The following is a 22,986-nucleotide window of genomic DNA, read 5'->3' as shown; positions in this document are numbered from 1 at the left end:
CTGTGGATTCGGCCAGCTTTGGTGAGTGATTCACACTTGTTGCTCTCATTTCAGGGCATGCCTCCAACCATCTGGATATAACCTCTCCCTCAAATATCTCCACACTAATTCCCACACTATGCAACATATAAGTAACGGATAAAAATTAAACAGTACATATTGAAAACCGTGGAGTATATACTCTCAAAACTGCCACTTGTTGTATATCTTTGCATTTAAAACTGTTACACCAAGGTTGCAGGCTTAATCTTAAAAAACACAAACACACCCTCAAATGCATCTGCGTATACAGTTCCCCAAATGAACATACACTGCAACCCAGTCAGTAACCATCCTTCACTACTGGGGGCCCTAACTCACCAGATTAACACAAAAATGTCCAGTCTCTTACATAAATACACGTGCGCCCACATGCACCACACTACTATATCCACCAGTTCAGCTGTTAAAAGTGCTTGTGATACTTTGTGATCCCATAGTGACCAAGTGTGAGTGCTGATTTTAAAAATAGTTGCCCACTTAGGCTGCTGAGATCACTGGGTTACAGACATATCACAGATGAGCCCCCAAATATTGTGTCTGTGAACGAAGTCACCAGAGAAACATTGAAGCTCGTGGATATAGGAGTGTTTTATTCAGCAAAAATGAGCAAATGGCATCACACTCTTGGAAGGAAAGACCTGCCCAACCCAATATTACATGACATTTTTATCTGCTAAAGATCAAAGGTAACAGCACAACAATTCTATAGTTACAATGTACTTACAATGCTTCCTTTGAACTACATATAGTTTTTAAACACCTCCTTCTTCACACCCACACTCCAGACACCCAAATTGAATGTTAATCCCCACTGAGTCTAGACTGCATTTCCTCCACATGCTGGCGTTTGAGGTGTGTTTCTTTCTTTGTGATGGACCCCAACCTGCAGCTTCAGGAATCCCATTGTTCTGAGCTGCATTTTAAATTCAATCTGTAATCCACATTCAAACCTGAAGAATGCCTGCTCTTGAACTTAATATTTGCTATGTACCCTGACTCCAGAATACGCCCTAACATGAACGTAATACCAAACGTACCTCATCAGATCATAATACCATCGAAACAGGGAAAGTAGGTCACTACGAACCTGAGCAAGGGGATAGAGCCACTGTAATTGATCCAGAAAAAACAAGGCAAATTTAAATATTCATTTTGATAAAATGTATGCAATTTGTTTCATTAAAATTAGAACTCCATCATATCAGACATCTATATATCTGAAATGACTTTCCAATAGTATAACACGATTGTAAGTAGAAGCATTACTACCACGCATGGTTGCTATGGCATTGCAAAGCATTTATTTCACAGCTGAAGGGGCAGCATTTATCCCCAATTCCCCATTCCTACTTGGTGGAGGCTGCATTTTTTTTTTGCCTTCTGGTGAAAATGCCATTGTGAGGGGATTCCACGATTTTGACTCAGTGACAATATAAAGAACAACAATTAAACAGAAAAAAAAAATTCAGGGGCTGGAAATCCGGAGTAGCACACACAAAATGCTGGTGGAATTCCACAGGTCAGGCAGCATCCATGGAGAGAATTAAACAGTCAGCATTTCAGCCCAGGACCCTGACCGCCTGAATTTCTCCAGCATTTTGGTGTGTAATTATTAATTTTATACTCGGAATAATGTGTGCTGTCAGATGGGAGTGCTCCCATGCTTGTCCCTAGTGGTGGAAGTCATGGGTTTGAGTGTGACTGCAGTCACAATAGCCTAGATGGGCATTTTGTAAATAGTGGTTCACTGATGGCAGATGGAGTGTGTGTTCAGGATAATAGGTTAGGCACCGATCAGACAGACTGTTTTTTACTGGATGTAATCAAGCTTTTTCGTGTGATTGGAGCAGCACTTGTCCAAGCACATAGAGAGTGTTCCATTGAACTCTGTGCCTTTTGATTGGTGGAAAGCCCTCAGGAGTCAGAACATCAGCTGCTCACCACAACTTGTGCTTTTGTACCAAAGTACTGATAGCTGATTCACTTAACCCCACCCACCCCATTCTTTGTTTTATTGGAGGGCAGTTCTTTGTCCTGTCCTTCAGGCCCATCCTAAGTTCACTCATTTCAGACCCTAGATCAGGCTAAGCTCCAGGCATGGATCTTACCACAAAAAACAGGCATCTGAGCAAGGGAGAATTTCCAAGTTTTCCAGTTAAAATTCTACTGGCACAAATAACCCCATCGATGAAATGGAGACATTTACAAGAGGAGTTCAGAACCCGGCTGCCTCATGTTCCAAGCATGTCATAGAGTTAAATTTCTTCGCATTCATTTAAAATCACAGTGAAATTGAAAGTACATTGCATTACCATCACAAGTGTAAATTCACTAAAAAATGAGTGTAAAAAATTATGGCATAAGTTGGACTTTAAGTGCAAGTGAACAAAAATCAAGAGATTATCAGTGAGAACAGTCTAATTTTGTACAGTTGTGAATGTTGTAAATACCAATGTGAATTTATTTGGAAAAGCTACACTGCTACTTGTTTATAATTATTTATAAATCACTATCTATTGAGGTTTCTGGAAAAATTGTCTGAATCAAAACTCTTTTATGGATTTGAGCTCCATTTAGGACAATAAAGAGTGATTCAAAAAGGTATGATGAAAAAAGAAATTTAAAATGTAATATGTCCATATTAATTTTTTTTGCAATAGATAGTTTAAAATCTTGATGATGGCTGCCTTTAAGTGGAGATTACTTGTTATAAAGTTGTACGTGCTATTTGCCATCAGCCACAAACTCTTACTCTTAACCCAGAATTTGCTTCTATTTAGTTCCTGTTCCTTTTATTCTCTTTCTCTTTATTTATCTTGTTAATCTAATTTGAATCTATTTCACCATCTATCTTACTCCATCTTTTCTCTGATTTCTTCTCTAATTTTAAATCTCTGTGCTACTTGAGATATCCAGCTACTTCTGCTCATTGACCAAGGTCCCAGGTATCCTGTTGACCAGTTTCAACTTGTATCACAGAAAACTTCCAATCCAATAGATGAAGAAATGAAATCCAGCAAACAAAACACACTTATGATGCTCTACTCTAGCAAATTTTGTGCCATGTAGTTGACTTCAGCTGGATGAAGACACTATAATGACATCCATTCATTTGCCAAGCCACAGATTGGGAGATCCAGCCTTGGCTGACATTTTATCTTGGATATTACTAAAACGCTAAGTACCAATCTCAGCTAGGTCACTGGCCAACAGCACTAAGCAGAGGTGAGGTACTAAACTGAGAGAAGAGGAAGAGACGTATTAGTGGCCGCAATTCAGATTAAACTCCCTGCATCCTGACCAAAGAGTAATGTTACTAGAGATCATAACACTGCAGTGCACACAGAGACTGACTCATCATCCCAGCCAGATTCCTATCTCAATCATCTCAAAAGAGCCAGGAGAGAAAATGTGCAAAACCAAGAATTCTGTCAATTTTTAAAAAGCAGATTTTCAAATTTAATTGGAATTTGCTAGCCAGTTCCCAAAAGTGTTATATTGATCAGTGTAAAATCACTCCTTAAAAGATATATATTTAAAATAAACCTGGCATATGTTGCCTTGGTATTATTGTATGAAACTTCCATTGCTGGTGCCACTCACGTTGCATGTTACTCTCCAGCAACAGGTAACAGGACAAACAATGCATGCATTTCAACACATTCACATCATTGTTTCTCAGGATGTGAATGTAACTCCCAAAAACTTGTGGGAATCCATCCCAGAACGTTGGAAAGCATGCACAAGCCCCAGATGCATGAATATTTGAAGTGCAAACTAAAAAATAGCCAGTATACCCAGAGGCATTGTCTTGTAGTAAGCTGGTAAATGGCATGACGTCAGTGAGTTATTGTTAAGTGAACAGCAGAAAAACTTGCCCAAAATGCAAATAAATGTAAGATCCTACATTGTACAAAATTTGAGAAGTCTAACTACTCAACTTCTCAATTGGATATAGAACATTTCCTTTCTTCAGACATATCAGGATGCTTGTTTCTTTACAATAACTCCTTTGGTTCCATGATATAAACACCTACCCTTTAGAATTAAACATGATCCAGATTCCAGATTACTATAACGTTCCATAAAGTATCTAAGAGATTTTATTTGCATTGTTTCTTTGTTTTCCCCCGGTTCTATACTTCAAAGGCTTTTGCTTGGTGGTCTGATTTGATGGTTGAACATGCAGAGACCTTCCTGTCACTCTTTGCTGTGGACATGGACAGTGTTTTGGAGACGCAGGCCCCGGACACCTGGGACAGCTTCCCATTATTTCAGCTGCTCAATGATTTCCTGAGGAGTGATTGTATGTATTATAATTTAATTTTTAAAAAATCTGTGCTGTTCAATTTTTATTTTCTTGATTAGTTTTTTTAATTGTAACAGTGACCAATAATATTGATCAATTTTGCACTGAGCACCATATTCAATGGGGTTTAAGAATGTCAAAGAGATTCATGAAGATACACAATGGGAGAACAATTCTGCCTTTAGTGAAGGAAAATGGGACACAATTTTGGAGACTATAAAAACATATTAGGCTGGACCATTTTCAGGCAGACGTCCAGAGCAAGGGAACGGTGGCTGATCTAATGTATCTTTAAGGTAGGTTAAGCAGTATTGTCCCATCTTCAGTTTACCTTCAGATAAGCCAGCAACAACGTAGTAATGTCTTTATATTTTGATAAGCAACCAAGAGCAGGAGTGTTCTGGCCAACACATCTGCACACCTGTCTGCTGATGGCTTCCTTGCTGAAAGTACTTCCTTTTAAAATATCATAAGTGTTTGTTGAAGTCCAATCAACCTTTTATATTCTTCAATTATTACCAGATGTTATATAAAACTGGCCATAAAAATTATCCATCATATGTTCAGTAAAATTTTACTGAAAGTATTATAGTTAAATTGTGACAGATTATATAGACATGATTTGTATTCATTTTGGTAAAAAGAATTGAGAAGTGATCCGATCAAATTGCTTAAAATGTTCAAAGGCAATGACTTGGTAAATACAGGGAAAATATGTGGGAAAGTCAATAATAATATTAACATTGAAACCAGGATCTAATCAGAAAATACTTCCTTGCGCAGTGTGTGGTAGAAAAGTAAGGTTCCTTTCCTCAAATACACAGAGTCCTGGTCGACTTTAGTCAAAACATCATTTTGAATGACAGTGAAGCAATGACTAGAAAGTAGGTCCAGGAACAGATCATCAAAGAACCTACAGAATGACAGAAAAAAAACATGAGAGGCTCAATGGTCTGTGTTCCCATTAATATAGCTTTATGAATGTATTTTTAATTCCCAATTTTAGATAATCTGTTGAATGGAAAATTCCACAAACACCTTCAGGATGTCTTCGCTCCTCTTGTGGTTAGATATGTCGATTTGATGGAGTCATCAATTGCACAATCAATTCACAGGGGCTTTGACCGAGAATCATGGGAGCCTGTAAAGTAAGGACACCTTTTTTGATATATTCTGAGTTGAATGCTGATGGAATGAAGATTTGCACATGGTGAATAAATATGCAGTTAGAGTCAAGATATCACAGTTTAGCACAACCACAGAATCAATATTGTACAGTGATTTTCATGATGCAAAACCAGCATTCAACTTAAAGAAAAACTACAGGATGTACATATTGAAATGGTCACAGTTTACTATAATAATCCTGCTGATTAGGTTTTGGCTGTTTGCATACAAACAGGAATATTTTCTCAGCCTGAGTAAACACGCATTTAGTGGACTCACTTCTCTGCCACTTTGTAAAGCATTATAGTCATAATGTCAGAAAGCATGGTTGTTGGACTGAGAAAGATATATAAAAACAGGGACTTATTTTCAGAGCATAATTTAAAATCCTAAAAAATATCGTAGGTATAGTTGAAGTAATGGAAGTATGAATTTTTAAGGTTAGAAAGTCTGACAATCAAAGTACACCTGTTGTCCACTGTTAAATATGTTATGGAATTATCTTGCTTCCAGTCAAATGACCGAAAAATATAAATGATGATGAATTTTGAAATGAAGTATGAAAACTCTCAGGAAATACAAATTAAGTCACTTCCAGAGTGTTCCTTTAAATGTTTCACACCTAGATTTCCTGATCAAGTTTTAAATGTGCACTTAGTAAATATAATTAAGTTCAGTGCATTATCATTGAAGTGAGATGCAAATTAGAGGTAGTTTATACTTTACAAATTAGAGGTACTTAGTTTAAACTCGAATGCTTGTAAAAAGCTGGTGGTGGTAAAACAGCCACCCCCTACAATTTCTCCCCAGCCAGGATTCCTGGCTGTCACCCCAACTGAACTATTTGGATCAGATGTCCAAGATTAATCAGTGCGTGTGGAATCTAGCACCCGGCAACGGGAGAAGTGACAATGAGAATATTTTAATCTAAAACAAAACAATAATTTCTCAACCACATTATACATGGTTTAACATTCCAATATCTGTACTAAGTGCTGAATGGCAGGTGTGTTTCCTTTCGGGTCCTTTTTCCTAGTATATTGCTGTGATCCAATTATTCACACATGCCGTAAAATGATACCTTCATAGGCAGAGCTCTTCGCAGTGCTGTGTATAAATACGTTAACTAATTCGCCTTCTGTTTGAAACAAAAATGCCCCTTTGAGATTTAAAAGCGAAATTGCCAAATCTACAGAGTGGGTTTTAGCTGAAAGCCAGTGGGAAGGTTTATTGGCTAGTTAATTTCTGTCTGCTGGTAGCAGTGTTTTTGAGTCAATGTAGTTTCAATTACCAGGTTTTCCTTTTGTGCTGTAGGTTAATATCCCCTGGAAAATCCTACTGCCTTTGGCCATCTACTGGCATGAAGGTAGATATCAGATATTCAACAAGGGTCTCACGAAAAGGGTTGGGAGGAGGGAGAATGGGAAACTAACAATGGTGCACTTCAACTTCCCAGAAAAGTACCTGAACTTGCAGCTTGCACCTCTTCACTTTCCTAGTAAACCCTGACTCTCCTTTGACTGGCAAGAAAGTTGAAGTCATTTTTCAGCTCAGGCACAAGTTAAGATAATTGTTAAATCCTGATATAAAATCATTGTTTCATGATCAGTACATTCACACGAAGTCCTTGCTAACTTGGATACCCATTAAAATGACAAGATAAACATTTTAATCAGTGGGGACAAAATGGCTTCTTACCTGCTGATCCACCCACTTTGTCCTGGATGGATTGTGTTAATTTTGTACTTTTCTTTTGATATGGTGAGACAAGGTGCGAGCAATTATATTTAATAATACAATAATAACTTTAATACTTCTACCCTTCACTTATTGTTTGCATTCATTAAGATAACATTGTATTTCATTCCTTTGGTAAGTAAACAGAAAATGATAAAAGCAAGTTATATCTATAAATTTTTGCTTAAAAATTAACATAAGTACAAAGGTTTTAATTAAATGTGAAATAAATTCCATGAAAACTAACGAGTGGCAAATTGTCTGTGGTATTTCTCTGTCCAAATGCCTTTGGTTATAGGATACATTTTCTAATTTAATGCTGAGCCACTGGATTTTCCAGAAATGCTGCAAATATATTTCACTGTCTTAAACTGCTCTACAAACTGCTATATTTTAGCAGTTTACAGACCCAGTGTCAATTTTAGAGCAATACTGTCAAATCTATGTGAAAGCCAAACCATTTTTGCCAAAAGAGGACCATTGGGGCCTGTTCCCTTCTACCTAGATGCCAAATAGTATCTCAAAAATGGCAATAATGCAGTGGGAATGAGGGTACTGATCTTTTTTTCTCGATTTGCTTCTGAGTGGTACTGCACACAAACAACTTCTGCTTTTTCCTGTGTCTGTCCCTGACTATGCCTGAAGAGGGCACAACAATGTAAATTTCATGCAAATGAATGTCGGAGGGAAATGCAGCCAGACTAACAGTGACAGGTGTACTTCACAGGCAAACTGCCGCATTTGAAAACCTGATGCCACTGATATTTCCACTGCTTAAGCAAGCTGATATTTATTCTTGCTTTTTGGTAAATTAAAGAAAAAAATTTCAGCTTAAAAGATTAATGTAGCTGTGTGGCAATGGCTTGATCATGGTGCTACTAATGGTTGTATTCTTTAATCTTGAACTCTGAGTAGCGAGTGAATCTGTTGTCAAAACGAGGTCCATCACTACATTGAAACGTGCAACAGATGGGGAGTTAACTCTATATAGACAGTCACTTTAAAACTCCGTGTCAATATTCATATTTTCTGAAAAGTTCACAATTACTTGGCTGTTCATCAAGAATTCATTCTCTTACTGTCAATCTAATCAGAATTTACACAGTGACTGATTCTTTCTTGTGCTGTTCCCACATGCCAAAGACTCTGTCTGTGACTACTTCATTTTATAATAAAAAAATTTAATGACTTTTATTCTGCTAATTCTCATTTAAATCAACAGTTCACATTAAACAATTATAATCAATTACTAATTGCAAGATAATACACAAAATAGTTATTTCATATCAGTAGCTTTGCTGTCACGAGGACATTGGCTCATTTAACTTGTTAATTAGATCCCGAATGAATAGTGTTAAGTGGCAGTTTAAGTGCTAGGGTTAAGAATTTTTCTACTTCACTACTTGGATGTGCAATATCTTTGGCCTGCATTTTGGAACAGACAATAATATTGTTAGCAAATGTTAACACTGAACTTAATTTTAAAAAATACAAAACAAATGGTAGAGGGTTAAAATGATGGATAACTGACACAGCATCACAACTGCATTTAAGACATTTGGTGAATGAACAAATGGATAGTTTTCATTCAGTGATTATATAAATGTAATAACATATTTCATACCACAAACATTTCTTTTGTTTTCGAAAAATCAACTTTTTGCTTCCAGGTGCCTGGTATCTTCTTATTTTTTCTAACTTTGCTTGAATTTTGCTATTGCAATGCTCAGAAAATCCACAGCAACCATAAAGCTCATGGGCATGTGTTAATCAACACAACTTTTGTTGTTTTCTTTTAATTTGCTGTGAATTTTTTGATAGTTTTTCAAATTTGTTTAGAGGTGTCACATGCTTCCACATCTGCATCTACATTGTCACTGTTATGGTGTTTTTTTTCTGTCTGTTTCTTCCACAGGAGTTTAACAAGTAATCTGCCCAATGTGAATCTACCAAATGTGAATCTCCCTAAAGTACCAAATCTACCAGTTAACCTCCCACAAATGCCTAGTTTTTCTGCTTCGTCCTGGATCGCTACTATATATGATGCAGAGTGTGTATTGAGTACACGTTAGGTCTGATTTGTCACCTAAAGCAACCTGGCATGAATTTGTTCTTTGTCTGCTTGACTTAATTCAAGAAGCTGGGTAATAAGTAGTAAATCAGATATCTGATTAATTTAGAACATCCATTTTAAATTTTGTAAGGAAAGTAAATAGTGTATGTTTTAAGCTCAAATAATTAAGGGCTCTCTCTTCATTTATAAGCATTCCATAGGTATGAACAAGTAGTATGAACAAGATGTTTTGAAAATATTGAAATTTTATACACCTGTGGTCTATAATTCCAAAATTCAGAGTTAATGACCCATGTAGGATGTCACCATAGCCATACTTGGTTATAACATGGACAGCTTCTTGCTCAATGTTCAATAAGTCATCAGAATGACTTCAAACATTTTAAAGATTTTATTACTTAAATATGTCAGAATTGTCTTCTCATTAGAGATGTAATGGTGATTACCTTTCCCCAATGATTGCGAATATTTGACACCCAGAAGTTTTACTGTATCATTGAAGCTGGCTACCTTGACACTGAAAAATATGGTTTCAGTTTCATTTTTTAAAAAATGATCATCTGAAATTTTGTAAAAGCTCTAATTTGCAGTACTTGAAAAGAAATATTTTATCAAAGTGATAAACGAAGTTGCTAATTGTACCCAACAGTTTAAATGCATTCAAATCATGATTTATAGCCTTGCAAAGTTGGAATTGTTCCAAAGATGAAAAGAAATATTTTCATGCCAGGTTGACTATATGGAAGACTAGATTAGGAAACATATGAAAATGGAATGCATAAGTGATTTTCCATTTTCTTTTGTTGCATGCTGTGTGATGCTTTGGAAAGATATGGATCAAACATTAGAGGAAAGCTAAGTCGACAACCACAATAAATTCTTGATATGGTGCACCCCATCCAGATGATGTAGCACAGTCTCTACCATTAGACTTCTGCTGTCTACTCACAATTTAATTGTGATATGTATAGCAAGTTATGAGACATTCTTTATGATATACAACTCATTATAACATTCACAATACTTGGCCCTCTTGGTCTTGGATATTGAGGATGGAACGTACTTTTATAAAAGGCTTGAAAGAAATAAGGTTGATGAAACACAATTAATAATTCCTGGTTATGTGGTTGTGTTCTTGGTTCTCCAGAAGTAATGGCATTAATCTTCAGTGTGCTTGAAGAAAGCACTTTGTTGTGACATGGATACTGTATGTTGTCAAAATTAAGTAGACTAAAAAGTGCTTGAATCTATATCTTTCCAATGGAACTGGACTACTAGCAATCCCCTTTCATGCAATATTTGCAACCCCCCCCCTCCCCGTCCAATAGATAAAATACTTTAACTATGTCTGTAGACAACTGATAAAGGTCCCAAAACAAGTGAACCCTCTTAGGAATATGTTCCTGTCACCACAGAGTTCCCACAAGGTGAGGGTTACCTTGGCATGCTTGAATATGGTCTCATCCCACGGTAGCTTTCTCTACGCTCTGAAGCAATCATTACTTCAGTGCAGCTGGCATTCATCACATTGGAAACGCACGCTGCCATATGTTGTTTCTGAAGATGATGCCAGCAGTAATGGTAATGCATGGTGTGTACAACATCTTAAAAAAAAAGTACAGTGTTGGCATTAGTGGTTTGCGAGGATGAATTTCATGAGGCAAGGAAATGTGCTTCAGATCTCACAGAGAAGCCAAGCTGCTAAAATTCTGAATTGCATGGGTTTATTTCATCAAATGGCATTGGTCATAACTAGCATACTTTTTCCTGTCTGGGACGTTTCTTGGAAGAGGATATTTGAATATTTCAAAATTATTTAGACACGATCATCCAAAATAAAACAGCTGTTGGCTGAGTGGACTGCGTTGCAGGGGATGAAGAGAACAGCAAACCTCGCCCACCACTACTTACCACAAAACCACCTGATCCCAACGGAAGCTACTACTTGTTTTTGAGAGACATGTTTTGAAGTGTGCATGAAATCACAACATAAGATAACCACACTTTCTTTGTGGTTATAATTCCAGGTTACTTTTTTACCATACACTTTTAAAGCACATTTGTTCGCCAGTAGCTTTGAAAACATTTCCTTTGCAGTTCTTTGAATTGTTAACTGTTATGTAACATGAGGCAACAAGACTTGAAGGTGTATGATAAAAAAACAATCCAGGGCTATGACTATGTTTTCCTTGTTTAAAACTGCTGTACACCCCAAGCATTGATTGCATCTTCCATAATCACTGGCAGTGGCCAGAGAATGATTTTCATATCCTTTTTCCCTTTCCAGCAACGGCTCAGGAACCTCAGAAGATCTGTTCTGGAAACTGGATGCCTTGCAGACCTTTATTAGAGATCTGCATTGGCCAGAGGAGGAGTTTGCAAAGCACCTGGAGCAAAGACTAAAGCTCATGTCCAGCGATATGATTGAATCATGTGTTAAAAGGTTAGGCTTTCTATGGAAGGATTAAAGACAAACCCAGCAAGTATTTGTATGTGAACATAATCCCTATTTAGTGATTATCTGTAAGATTTAATTATAGTTAATGATTGCCAATTTAGAAGTAAAAGAAGCCTGTTGTATTACAGCGACAAGCTTGACAAAGCATGTCAATCATTTGTTGTGTACAATTCCATATTATAATCACTTACAAACATTATCTTAATTGGATATTACATGGGAATGCTTACTGGTGATAGAGGTAGAGAAGGGGAATGAAAGTCTTGCAAGCTGCCTCTACCTATAGAAATTACATGTAGGAGTAAAAAGTAATTTGCATGTTTGACAGTAACGTAATGCACAGAGAATAGAGTAAGGTATTTTTATAAGTGTTTGCAATAATTCTATAAAGCAATGATGATGTGATAAAATAAAGGTATGTTTGAATTTTTAAAAAAATATTTTAACGTTTGTCTCTGACAGGTAGGCCTGAACACCATTTGTGTTGCAGATTTTAAAGCAATCCCTTTCCCTTTGTTAGGACTAGGATTGCATTTGAAGCCAAGCTACAGAAGACAAGCAGGTCAACAGATTTCCGTGTCCCACAGTCAATATGCACCATGTTTAATGTGATGGTTGATGCCAAGACACAGTCCACAAAGCTTTGCAGTATGGAGGTGGGCCAGGAAGTAAGTTAACACTTTTTCATGAAAATGAGTATTTCCAGTGAGCAGCTTACAATACAAATCAGATTTAGCTGCAGCAAATCATTACATAATTATAATGCTTAGAGCAAAATATTTATACAGCATACAAAGATTACCTAATTTGTGCATAATACTTTGAACAAAATAATGGCATCTATTAGACTAATCTGCATTAACCCCTTAAATACTTAATCTGTGCTACTGTTTTCAAGAATGGGTGTTTGTTGAACTGCTGAATGAATATCAACAGAGATTTATTTTGTTACAGTTTCATATGAATGATGCAATACAACATTAGAAATGCATCCATAATACTTTGCTTTTCTGAATTTACTGGGTTACAAAAAAATTAACAGAGCCCTCACTGCATCTTAAAAGTACAAAGATAGGCACTTGAAGAGTCATAACCTGTAAGGCTACAAGTTGAAATCTTGCCAGCCTGAATAATATAAGTAACTCACCTTTTGACCATCATTGGCATAATTGGCAATGTTCTGTTCCTGGGATCAATGGCGGTCTGGCAATGGAGCAGAAGGTTTGACATCTGACCTCCAGAAAGAAACAGAATAGAGCTGAGCTGAGAATGATTGATGATTGTTGGAGCCACAAACAGCTGTCAGTTCAATTTAGCCGATCATTGATTTATAAGACTTTTCGCCTACTTCCCTGATCATAACAAACAAAGAATCAGTAGGGATAACACATTCTTGAAGCAGAATTTGACCAAAATTCAAAAATGAATTCCTAAATTCAGAAAGCGGGTATTTAGAAGCCCCAGCTCAAAGAAAAATAATGAAATGCTTCAATTTGTTGTTATTTTTAATCAACAACAACAGAATTGTAAACTCAGGCCAGAAGGAAGTCATTCAGTGTATGGCGCCAGTTTTGGCTCTTTGAGTAGGATGTCCAGTTTAGTTCGTAACCCAAACTTCTTCCCATTACCCTCCAGAATAATCCTGTATTAAGTACTTATGAAAAGTTCCCATATAATCTACTTCTAATATACTTTTAGGTAGTGCTTTCCAGATCTTGACAGACTTCTGATTGAAGTAGTTTCTGCTCATTTCCCTCTGGTTCTTTTGTGAATTGGTTTAGAGCAGTGCGGGAAGAAATTGCTGCTTCCCACAAGGTCTTTCAAAACCCCTAAGTATTTTGAACAAACATTAGATCCTCCTTTAATCTTTTGCTGCTTTAAGGGAGCAATCCAAACCTCTTTTGATAACTCCACGTAAGCAATCTCTCATCCCAGGTATAAGTCTGGTAAGATTCTTCTGAAGCTTTTTCATCATTCCCAAAGTGACGTTCCCATAATATACCCAAAGCTCCAGCTATGACCAGTCAGTGATTTGCGGTTTAGTACCATTTCCCCATTTGAAATCCAACTTGTAACAATACAGCAACACAACAAGATCATAAAAATAATATCTTTGAAGTGTTATGGCTGTTCTCAGCCATGTACACCCTCTAATGGATAGATCTTCTGATTTGCAGAAACTTTACACAACAGAAGTCTACTCAGCCTATCAAATCCCTGCCAGAATAAGCACAGAACAAGATGAATCAGTCTTGATCTGGCCCACTGCCTATACTCACCTGATCTGAGTGTGGAGGGTTTCCCTCCCTGGCCTCCTCTGCTTTGAGAAGTCTGGTTGTGACAACTCTTCAGCAGAGTACGAAACACTTCCAACAACAAGCTTTGACATTAGTCAAAGCTGTAAGTATATTTTAACAGTTTTCAAATGTCTTTCAGTATAACACATTTGAAAACTAGTGAAATTGAACATTATTTGAATAAAATGTAATAATACTCAAAATAATTAAAAATTAAATAGAAACAAACATTTGCAGATAAGTTGAAAATGAAATAATATAGAAATATTTTTGAAATAAAATTGTTGAAGTGATGGCATTAACCTCCACTCCAGTGCCAGGTCTGACCTGACAGGATTAGAAAGCTTGTAGAATCCCATCAGCACTGGGTCCTACTCCAGGTGAAGTCCGATGATGGACTAAAGCAATGGTTGCAGTTCAGTCTGTTAGTCAGTAACTCTTTGACTTTTGCATCAAGACCCACATGTGCGAAAGTCTAAGACTGAGTTACCAATCTGTAATATCATTTAAGAACTTTTTATTGATTTAAATATTATTAGCATTTATCTTTGTAAGCTCTATTATATTATTGGATAACCACATGCTCTTACTTAAAGGTGTTTAATTCAATTGCCTGTTTTTCTGCCAATAGGCTTACACTAACAAAAATAGTTGAGACAGGCAATTGCATTGATCATTTGATGCCAAAATAGTACAATAAATTCATGTGCCTATTCTTTAAATTTCAACATGAAGAACCACTATATTCTACTCTCAGACCTTTGCTTGTAACCTTTGGAAACTTTGTAAGAAGTTTCATCCAGATTCTTAAACACAGAGTACACTGCAGATGCTGTGGTCCTGGCACCTACCAGCCTTCTCCTTCACACTCTCCCCCCACCTTCTTTATAGGGCCCCTGCCCCCTCCCTCTTCAGTCCTGAAGGGTCTCAGCCCAAAACATTGACTGCTCGTTTCCACGGATGCTGCCTGACCTGCTGAGTTCCTCCAGCGTGTTGTATGTGCTGTTCATCCAAATTCTTGCTTCCTGCAGGGAGGTACTTGCATACAAAGTATTTTCAATGAAAATTCTGTCTTTTGTCCTAAAACTACCTCTCTTGTGATTGAGGAAGGGCAGGGATTTCCCAGTGATCTCTCAGAAATATCTCCATGAGAATAATGACAAAGGATCATTCTCAGCTGTAAACATTGCTGCTAACATTGTGAAATATTCTGATGTGAATGACTCAATGACACCAACATGGTTAAGATTAATTTGTTTAATTATCTTACAAACTTACAAATTAGGAGCAGGTGAAAGCTACCTGGCCCTTCAATCCATTCAATTAGATCACATAGAACATAGAAATCTACAGCACGTTACAGACCTTTTGGCCTTCAATGTTGTGCTGACTATGTAACCTACTCTAGATACTGCCTAGAATTTCCCTAGCACATAGCCCTCTATTTTTTTAGGTTCCATGTAGCTATCTAAGGGGCTCTTAAAAGACCCTGTTGTATCTGCTGCCACCACCACTGCTGGCAGTGCATTCCTCACACCCACCACTCTGTGTGTGAAAAATTTACCCCTGACATCCCCTCGGTACCTATTTCTAAGTACTTTAAAACTATGCCCCCTTGTGTTAGCCATTTCAGCCCCGGGAAAAAGCCTCTGACTATCCACACAATCAATGCCCCTCATCATCTTATACACTTGTATCAGGTCACCTCTTATCCTCCATTGCTCCAAGGAGAAAAGACCAAGTACATTCAGCCTATTCTCATAAGGTACACCCTCCAATCCAGGCAACATCCTTGTAAGTCTCTTCTGCACTCTCTCTATAGCTTCCCCATCCTTCCTGTAGTGAGGTGACCAGGACTGAACACAGTCCTCCAAGTGGAGTCTGACCAAGGTTGTATATAGCTATAACATTACCTCCCAGCTCTTGAAATCAACCCCATGGTTGATGAATGCCAACACACCATGCACCTTCTTAACACTGTCAACCTGCACAGTATCCATCGACATTGACCCCAAGATCTCTCAGATCCTCCACACTGCCAAGAGTCTTGCCATTTATATTATATTCCATCTTCAAATTAGCCCTACCAAAGTGAACCACTTCACACTTATCTGCCCCTTCTCAGCCCATTTCTGCATCCTCTCAACATCCTGCTGTGACCTCTGACAACCTTCCAGATTATCCACAACACCCCAGCCTTTGTGTCATCAGCAAACTTACTACTCCACCCTTCTACTTCTTCATCCAGGTCATTTATAAAAATCACAAAGAGGAGGGGTCCCAGAACAGACCCCTGCAGAACACCACTGGTCACTGACCTCCATGCAGAATATATACCATCTACAACCACACTTGGCCTTCTGTGGGCAAGCCAATTCTGGATCCTTGGATCCCATGCCTCCTTACTTTCTGAAGGAGACTTGCATGGGAACATTATCAAATGCCTTACTGAAATCCATATACACTACATTCACTGCTCTACCTTCATCAATGTGTTTTGTTACTTCCTCAAAGAATTCAGTCAGGCTTGTAAGGCACGACCTGCCCTTGGCAAAACCATGGTGATGGCAGCCTCAGTCTTGCATGCTTGTCAGCCTCTGCTAACTTTTCACCCCTTTATCAAGATTTTGCTTTAAAATATTCTTCTTCTGTCCTTCAGTAGGAAGGACCCATGAACCTCAGAGATAAAGCAAAATTATTCTTCCCATTCTTCACTTGGCAAACCCTTAATTTTGAACAGCAACCTTGATTCTGGATTCTCACACAAGAATGAAGTCTGTCCCACCTTCCTTCATTGGACAATATAGCCACCCTGTCTACTATTCAGGCAATGCACTTACCCGCTTCCCTAGATAAAGAGGTCTGCACTGTGAATCAGAAGTATCTTTTAAGATTGAACCATAACCTCCCCACTTTTGCAATGTCTTGGTCATTTTAAATAATTAAAATAAGAGCATCTACCTCAGTAATCACTTCTAATGTACTAGAATTCACTCCTTCGGGAGCCTAGGGACTTGTTATCCCACAGCTCCTACAATTTTGTTTGCTAAAACTTCCCTGGGGAATGCTATTTCTCTGAGTTCCTTCCTCCATTGCAATTTTCAGTTTGCACCTATTTCTTGTATTCTCTCTAGTGAAGAGCAATGTATGTCCTATGCTTTATTTCTTGTTTTAGTACTTCACACTTACTTTCTATAGGACCAATGCTTGACTCTCAGCAAAGATTAACACAAAATCGTACTAAATTCATTAGTTATCAACAGTGAAACACATATTAGGCATACTATCTACACTTAATCTTAATGAACTGAAAGTGTACAGGTGTTCCCCGCTTTACAAATGTTCCCTTTACACCACTTCGCTTTTACAAAAGACCTACATTAGTAGCCTGTTTTCACATTACAAAGAGGATTTTTGCTTTTAAGAAAATTTTTCCCATTTATATTAATAGTTCTTCAGTTTACGCCATTTCAGCTTAAGAAAGGTTTCATAGGAACACTCTACCTTTGTAAAGGTGGTTGGGGGGGGGGGGGAACACCTTTATATACTTTAGTTCAAACAAAAAACTAGGATTAAGTTCATTGAATATATCCCAGAATTGAATCTAAGGTTCAGCTCTTTCCCTTGACTCCAAAAAGATGTAAGTTTTCAGCCAATGTCAGTCCTTGTCAGAGATACCAGACTGTGGACTAATTCTCAAGAAGCTATGATTTTATTGTAAATGTGTATCAAAATTTATAAATAGCAAGTGGAAAAATATTTTCCCCATCAGAACTATCAATAGCTTCATGTGAAGTTTGTCAATACATTCATTTCCATTAATACTTGAAGGACATTAAGTTCCCAGAGTCATCTTCTGAGCTATTTAAACCTTCCCTTTCAACGGATTGGCATGAACCATATCTTCACACTTATGGGACTCACAGCACTTCAAAACTTTTATTTCTATTTGCCCTTTTAACTTACATTCTATTTGGTTGGCTCTATTTATGATAAATTTTACCGCACTTACAAATTCTTCCAGCCTCTGGATTGGGTGAATACTATTGTTATTGCACCCTCATATTTTCTTAAGTTATGCATTTGATTTAGCTGTTCTGCCTATTTGTTAGCTTTTCTATGAAGCTTTTGCGACCTAAGGATTAAACAGATTAGTTTTAATTTTACTGTGTCACGAGTGATGTAGCTATAAAATTAGTAATATGTAAAATTATTTGGACTTGAGAATGAAATGTTTAACCAGTGATTATATACTTATCAATATCTTCTTCAAATCTCAATATTGAGAATTTAATGTCCTGATGAATGTCTCAGCCCAAAACGTCGACTGTTTATTCATTTCTATAGTTGCTGCCCGACCTGCTGAGTCCCTGCAGAATTTTGTGTGTATTGCTCTAGATTTCCAGCATCTGCAGAATCTCTTGTGTTTACTAAGAATTATGTATTAGTGGAAAGCCAATGGGATTAACACAAGGGGAAATATGAAAGCATAACATGGTCAGCGATATTAAAATCCAAGTACTGTCCAGTTGTATTAAAATGGTTCAGCTAAAATATTTGATCCCAGTCAAACATACAGTCTGGTTGAGTTGTGTTGTAGGGTGTGTCAGTGCACACTTCATTAAATCCAGGAGAATTATTGATAATATTAATATAGTGGTATTTAATTGTCTCATCCTTAATGCTAGTATCTTCTATTATAATAGAAGAGACTCCATCAATTCTGTACAGATTTTACTTAGCAATTTACTTGCTATCTAATTTCCTCATCATTTAATTATCACGTTCAAGTTGTTCAAGTTTATTGTCATTTAACCATATACATGTATACTGCCAAATAAAACAATGTTTCTTCAAACCAAGGAACTCAGTACAGTGTATATAATCCACACAAAACACATGAACTAATATTACCAAAAAATAAATTAACAAATAATAAATATATTCTAGAAGATTGACATTTAGAATCATTTAGATTGACATTTAATTATCCTAATTTTATTGATTACATTCCTCTTCGTTTTAACTTCACTCCCTTCAAAAGATTAACACTACCTTGATTGTTTCCAAATCTTTGGCATATGTGCCAATGCTTTAATGATTTTGTCAGTTGTCTCTCTCACCTGAACTCATTAACTATGTTAAAGTTGTGCTCTTCTCAAACAACTTCGCACATCTGCGACCTGTTTTCCTTTGCAATCTCAATCTCCAGTTGAGATTCCCTATTGCAATGACCGGTAACATTTGTACACATGTCATATTACAGGACAGTGTCATATGTCTGGCAATTCAAGCCATTCTTGGGCAGAGACTGATTAATGCATGGTCCAGAAATGGCAAAAGTAACGAAAAACTGCCACGTGTTGCATTTGATATTCATGGCTAGGGTTACCACTGCTTCATGCAGCAAAACCGTAAGGTAACATGAAGGGAAACCAGTCAGCTGTCTGCAAAAAAGATTAACTTTTCTTTAGTATTATAAAATATCATCACTTGCAATTGCACTGTTTAACATAAATTAGAAGAAACTTTTCCAGACATTCTATACTTTCCAGTCTTGGGTAAGTTTGGTGATTATTCCATTAAAAGGAGTTGGTTGTGCCAAGTGATATCTTTGATATGCTTGAAATATCCTGTTATATTTCATTATGGTGCAAACTTTGTGAGAATTTTATCATTTAGCCACAATCAACATAGAACAGTACAGCACAGCATCAGACCCTTTGGCCTATGACATCATGCCAGACTAATTAAGCTAGTAATTAAATGCTTAACTAAACTAATCCCTTCTACCTGAACTATCCAAATTCTTCATTCTCTGCACATTCATAATGTCCGTATGATCTCCCAAAGTATAACAGCTTATATTTAACCAGATTAAACTCCATCTGCCATTTCTCCACTCATATCTGCAACTAAGATCTATATCATAACACTGTTGTGTGTCATTGGACAATACACAGAGCGGGAGATTGCCTTGGACATTTCTATTTTGATCACAAGACCCTGTTAGACACTGGTTATATAATACACTGCAAGTCCAGTTCACTGGTTCATTGGCAGGGGAGGTGCGTTGCCTCGGTTGTGATGAGGACTAGGCCTTCATGCCATGGGGTCACCTGTTTCAGCAACCCAGGGGAAGAGATGCGGAGGTAGTGTGGGAGAGAGCAGAGGCCTCTGGGTGTGTTGGAATCCAAACTGGGTTGGGGGCTGGCCCCTGCCATCAGTGCTGTCCTCTAGTGTTCATTTGGTGGAAAAGCAAACTGGACCAGGAAAACTTACCAGCAATCTTACACCAATAATATCCTTAAAATGTCATTAGAAGTCATTGATGCCAATTTGTATGAAGCAATCTCTCCCAAAGCAACTCTTTGACAAAATTCACATTAGTCAGAATTACATACAGACATTATGGAATTCAGACCATCATAATTTCTTCCAAATTTAATTCAGATCACCATTCTATTAACTAAACCACAATTTTTTTAAAAAAGGAGAGATTGTTTGGTTGCAAGAGCTTGCAAGCCATGCCTAGTAAATTACATTATCTTGGTCTTTTTGAATTTGACTTGATGTTTCCTGAAGCCAAATGCTTATAAAAGTAATGAACATTTCTGAAGAAAAATAGCTTCCAAGAGGGAATAGGGTGGAGCTTCACCAAGCATTTGGGCTCTGAATAGCTTCTGCAACTGTCTTAAAGAGACACTATCCTTATAAATAAATAACATTTTGGTAACTAGACCTTTCCTTTATCTCATTGCCCTTGCTAGAAGAGGAATCTTAAAGAAGTACCAAGTCTCAGTGAGATTTGCAGAACCCAAGTTAACTAGAGCTTTCATTAATTTCGATTGTAACTACATAAGAGAAGTGAAACTTCCAGCAGCAACACAAGAGACTACTTAGAAAATCTCATTTGATTCAATCTTGAAGTGTCATCAGCTGGGCTAAACCTTCATATCTAGTCCCTGAAAAACAGTGTCCTAATTCACATTAAGACCCTTTCACCGCAAGATAAAGGGTAATTTAATACTCAATGTATGCAATTACTATTTTCACTATCATCCAATTGAAAAACAAAAGCTGCAGATGGAATCTGAAATTTGACAGCAAAATGCTGGAAACACCCAGAGGCTTAAGCAACATGCATAAAAGGAGATCAGGGCTAATGTTTCATCTGAAACTTTCTATCAGAAAGCATACAATTGATATGTAACTAGAAAGCATTTAAATCACTTCAAACCCACCTCAAAAATTATTGTATACGGAAAGAACTCCACACAACCTACATCAGGAACCAGACCAGTAACTTGCTGTTAACTCTTATTAGATTAGTAATTGATGCAAAACCAAACCAATTTTGAAGACATGTAAGGAATGGAGTACCTTCTTAACCGTTCATAGGTAAGGATTCAGACACACTGCCATACTGAACTGCAATTCCCAGTCATTTAAGTGGCCTCTTTCTTGTATCAACTTCTCTTCAGAAATACCAGTCTGCTGTGTGTCCTCGGCTATGCTAAGAAGCTACAATTTTAACTATAAACATGTATTTATCATTTAGCCATTACAGAACAAAATTTAAATGAAAAGCACATTTTCCCTATTAGAACAATTTATTCTGATTATATTTATCAATAAATTTATTCTCATTGAAAAAGAAAGGATATAATGTTTCCCTGTGTAACTCCCTAAAGAACTGTAGGGGAATGGTCATTAACAATACACGCAGAAATTATTTTGATTATTTACTAATTATTTAAATATTTTATTGTATATATTTCCCCTCTACCAATGTATTGGAATACTATTTTCTGCTAATAAACAAGGTTTAGTTATTAACAAATAATAAAATGATTGTGGACAAAACCAGGTAAAGGAGCATTTTTTTAACATTTTTAGGTAAAGATTTGACCTGCCTTTGCCAGCATTTTGTTTAAAAAGTGAATATCGCATTTTGCCCATGTATATTTCTATATTTTTTTCAGCGGCAATACCATTCTAAAATTGATGAGTTGATTGAAGAAACTGTCAAAGAAATGATAACTCTCATGGTTGCAAAGGTACAGTGCAAGAATTTTATGACAGATGTTTTATTAGTACTCACATTATTTAAGACACCCTCTAAATGATTTTTTTTTACAATTGGACATTGTATTTTTCATTTGGTGTTTTAAAAAGGGAATAATTATGTAGGTAAATATTATCTTGGTTAGCATTATTAAATGTCATGTAGTTGGTGTCAAATACTATACTGATACAACTGTGTTAATGAACATTCTAGAGGTTTGTATAAAAATCTTTGTAGAGTAAACTAGTCTTTTTCATTCCATTATAATAAATGAATTTAATGGAGAGGCAATTCACTAATTTCACTGAACAGTAGCAGTTGGTCATCTGGTCAAGCATATATATGACAATTCGCGGTTCAATTACCAGCAAAGTGTGATATTAACAGTAGTGGACTGAACAATAAAATGGCAAGATGCAGTGCCTTGAAAAAGTATTCTCCCCACAACTATTTTCACATTTTATTGTCTCATTTTCTAAATTTGAAATATATTGAAGTAGGATTTTTAAGCTAATCTACAAAACATTGTGCGTCATGTCAAATCAAAAGAAAAATTCCAAACCTGTCAACAATTTACTAAAACCTTAAAACCAAAATTGTGATGCTAAAAAAGTATTCATCCCCTTCATAATTACTGCACTAACTTTCCCCAGGTGCAATATACATATTACTTTACCAACTCACCCAATTTGTTGATGTGGAAAATTGGAGGATGGCCTGTTTTCAAAGAATGCACAAGAATAAATACCCCTCTCTCTGAAAAGTCCAAAAGTAAGGTAGGTTTTCAGCAGAACAAACCAAAATGAAGACTAAAAAGAATTCAAGACCAGTCAG

The 22,986-nt window shown here is 36.8% G+C and overlaps 1 protein-coding gene across 3 annotated transcripts in view; it reads left to right on the top strand.

Moving 5' to 3' along the window:
• The window catches only part of cadpsa (Ca2+-dependent activator protein for secretion a), a 465,102-nt gene that overhangs the window by 367,778 nt on the left and 74,338 nt on the right, over nucleotides 1-22,986 (top strand). Inside the window, exons 18-23 of one of the 3 annotated variants that reach the window (XM_059944255.1) lie at nucleotides 4,192-4,348; nucleotides 5,358-5,499; nucleotides 9,171-9,305; nucleotides 11,617-11,772; nucleotides 12,308-12,455; nucleotides 22,073-22,144. In XM_059944255.1, the coding sequence (XP_059800238.1) occupies nucleotides 4,192-4,348; nucleotides 5,358-5,499; nucleotides 9,171-9,305; nucleotides 11,617-11,772; nucleotides 12,308-12,455; nucleotides 22,073-22,144 (810 nt within the window). Of the gene's footprint in view, nucleotides 1-4,191; nucleotides 4,349-5,357; nucleotides 5,500-9,170; nucleotides 9,306-11,616; nucleotides 11,773-12,307; nucleotides 12,456-22,069; nucleotides 22,145-22,986 lie in introns of all 3 variants that reach the window. The other 2 variants (XM_059944254.1, XM_059944256.1) reach the window with 2 other exon arrangements.

The sequence above is a fragment of the Hypanus sabinus genome, chromosome 19, assembly GCF_030144855.1.
Source record: "Hypanus sabinus isolate sHypSab1 chromosome 19, sHypSab1.hap1, whole genome shotgun sequence".
Lineage (NCBI taxonomy): Eukaryota > Metazoa > Chordata > Chondrichthyes > Myliobatiformes > Dasyatidae > Hypanus > Hypanus sabinus.
Note: the sequence above shows the minus strand (reverse complement) of the source record. Positions and strands in the feature narration are given on the sequence as shown.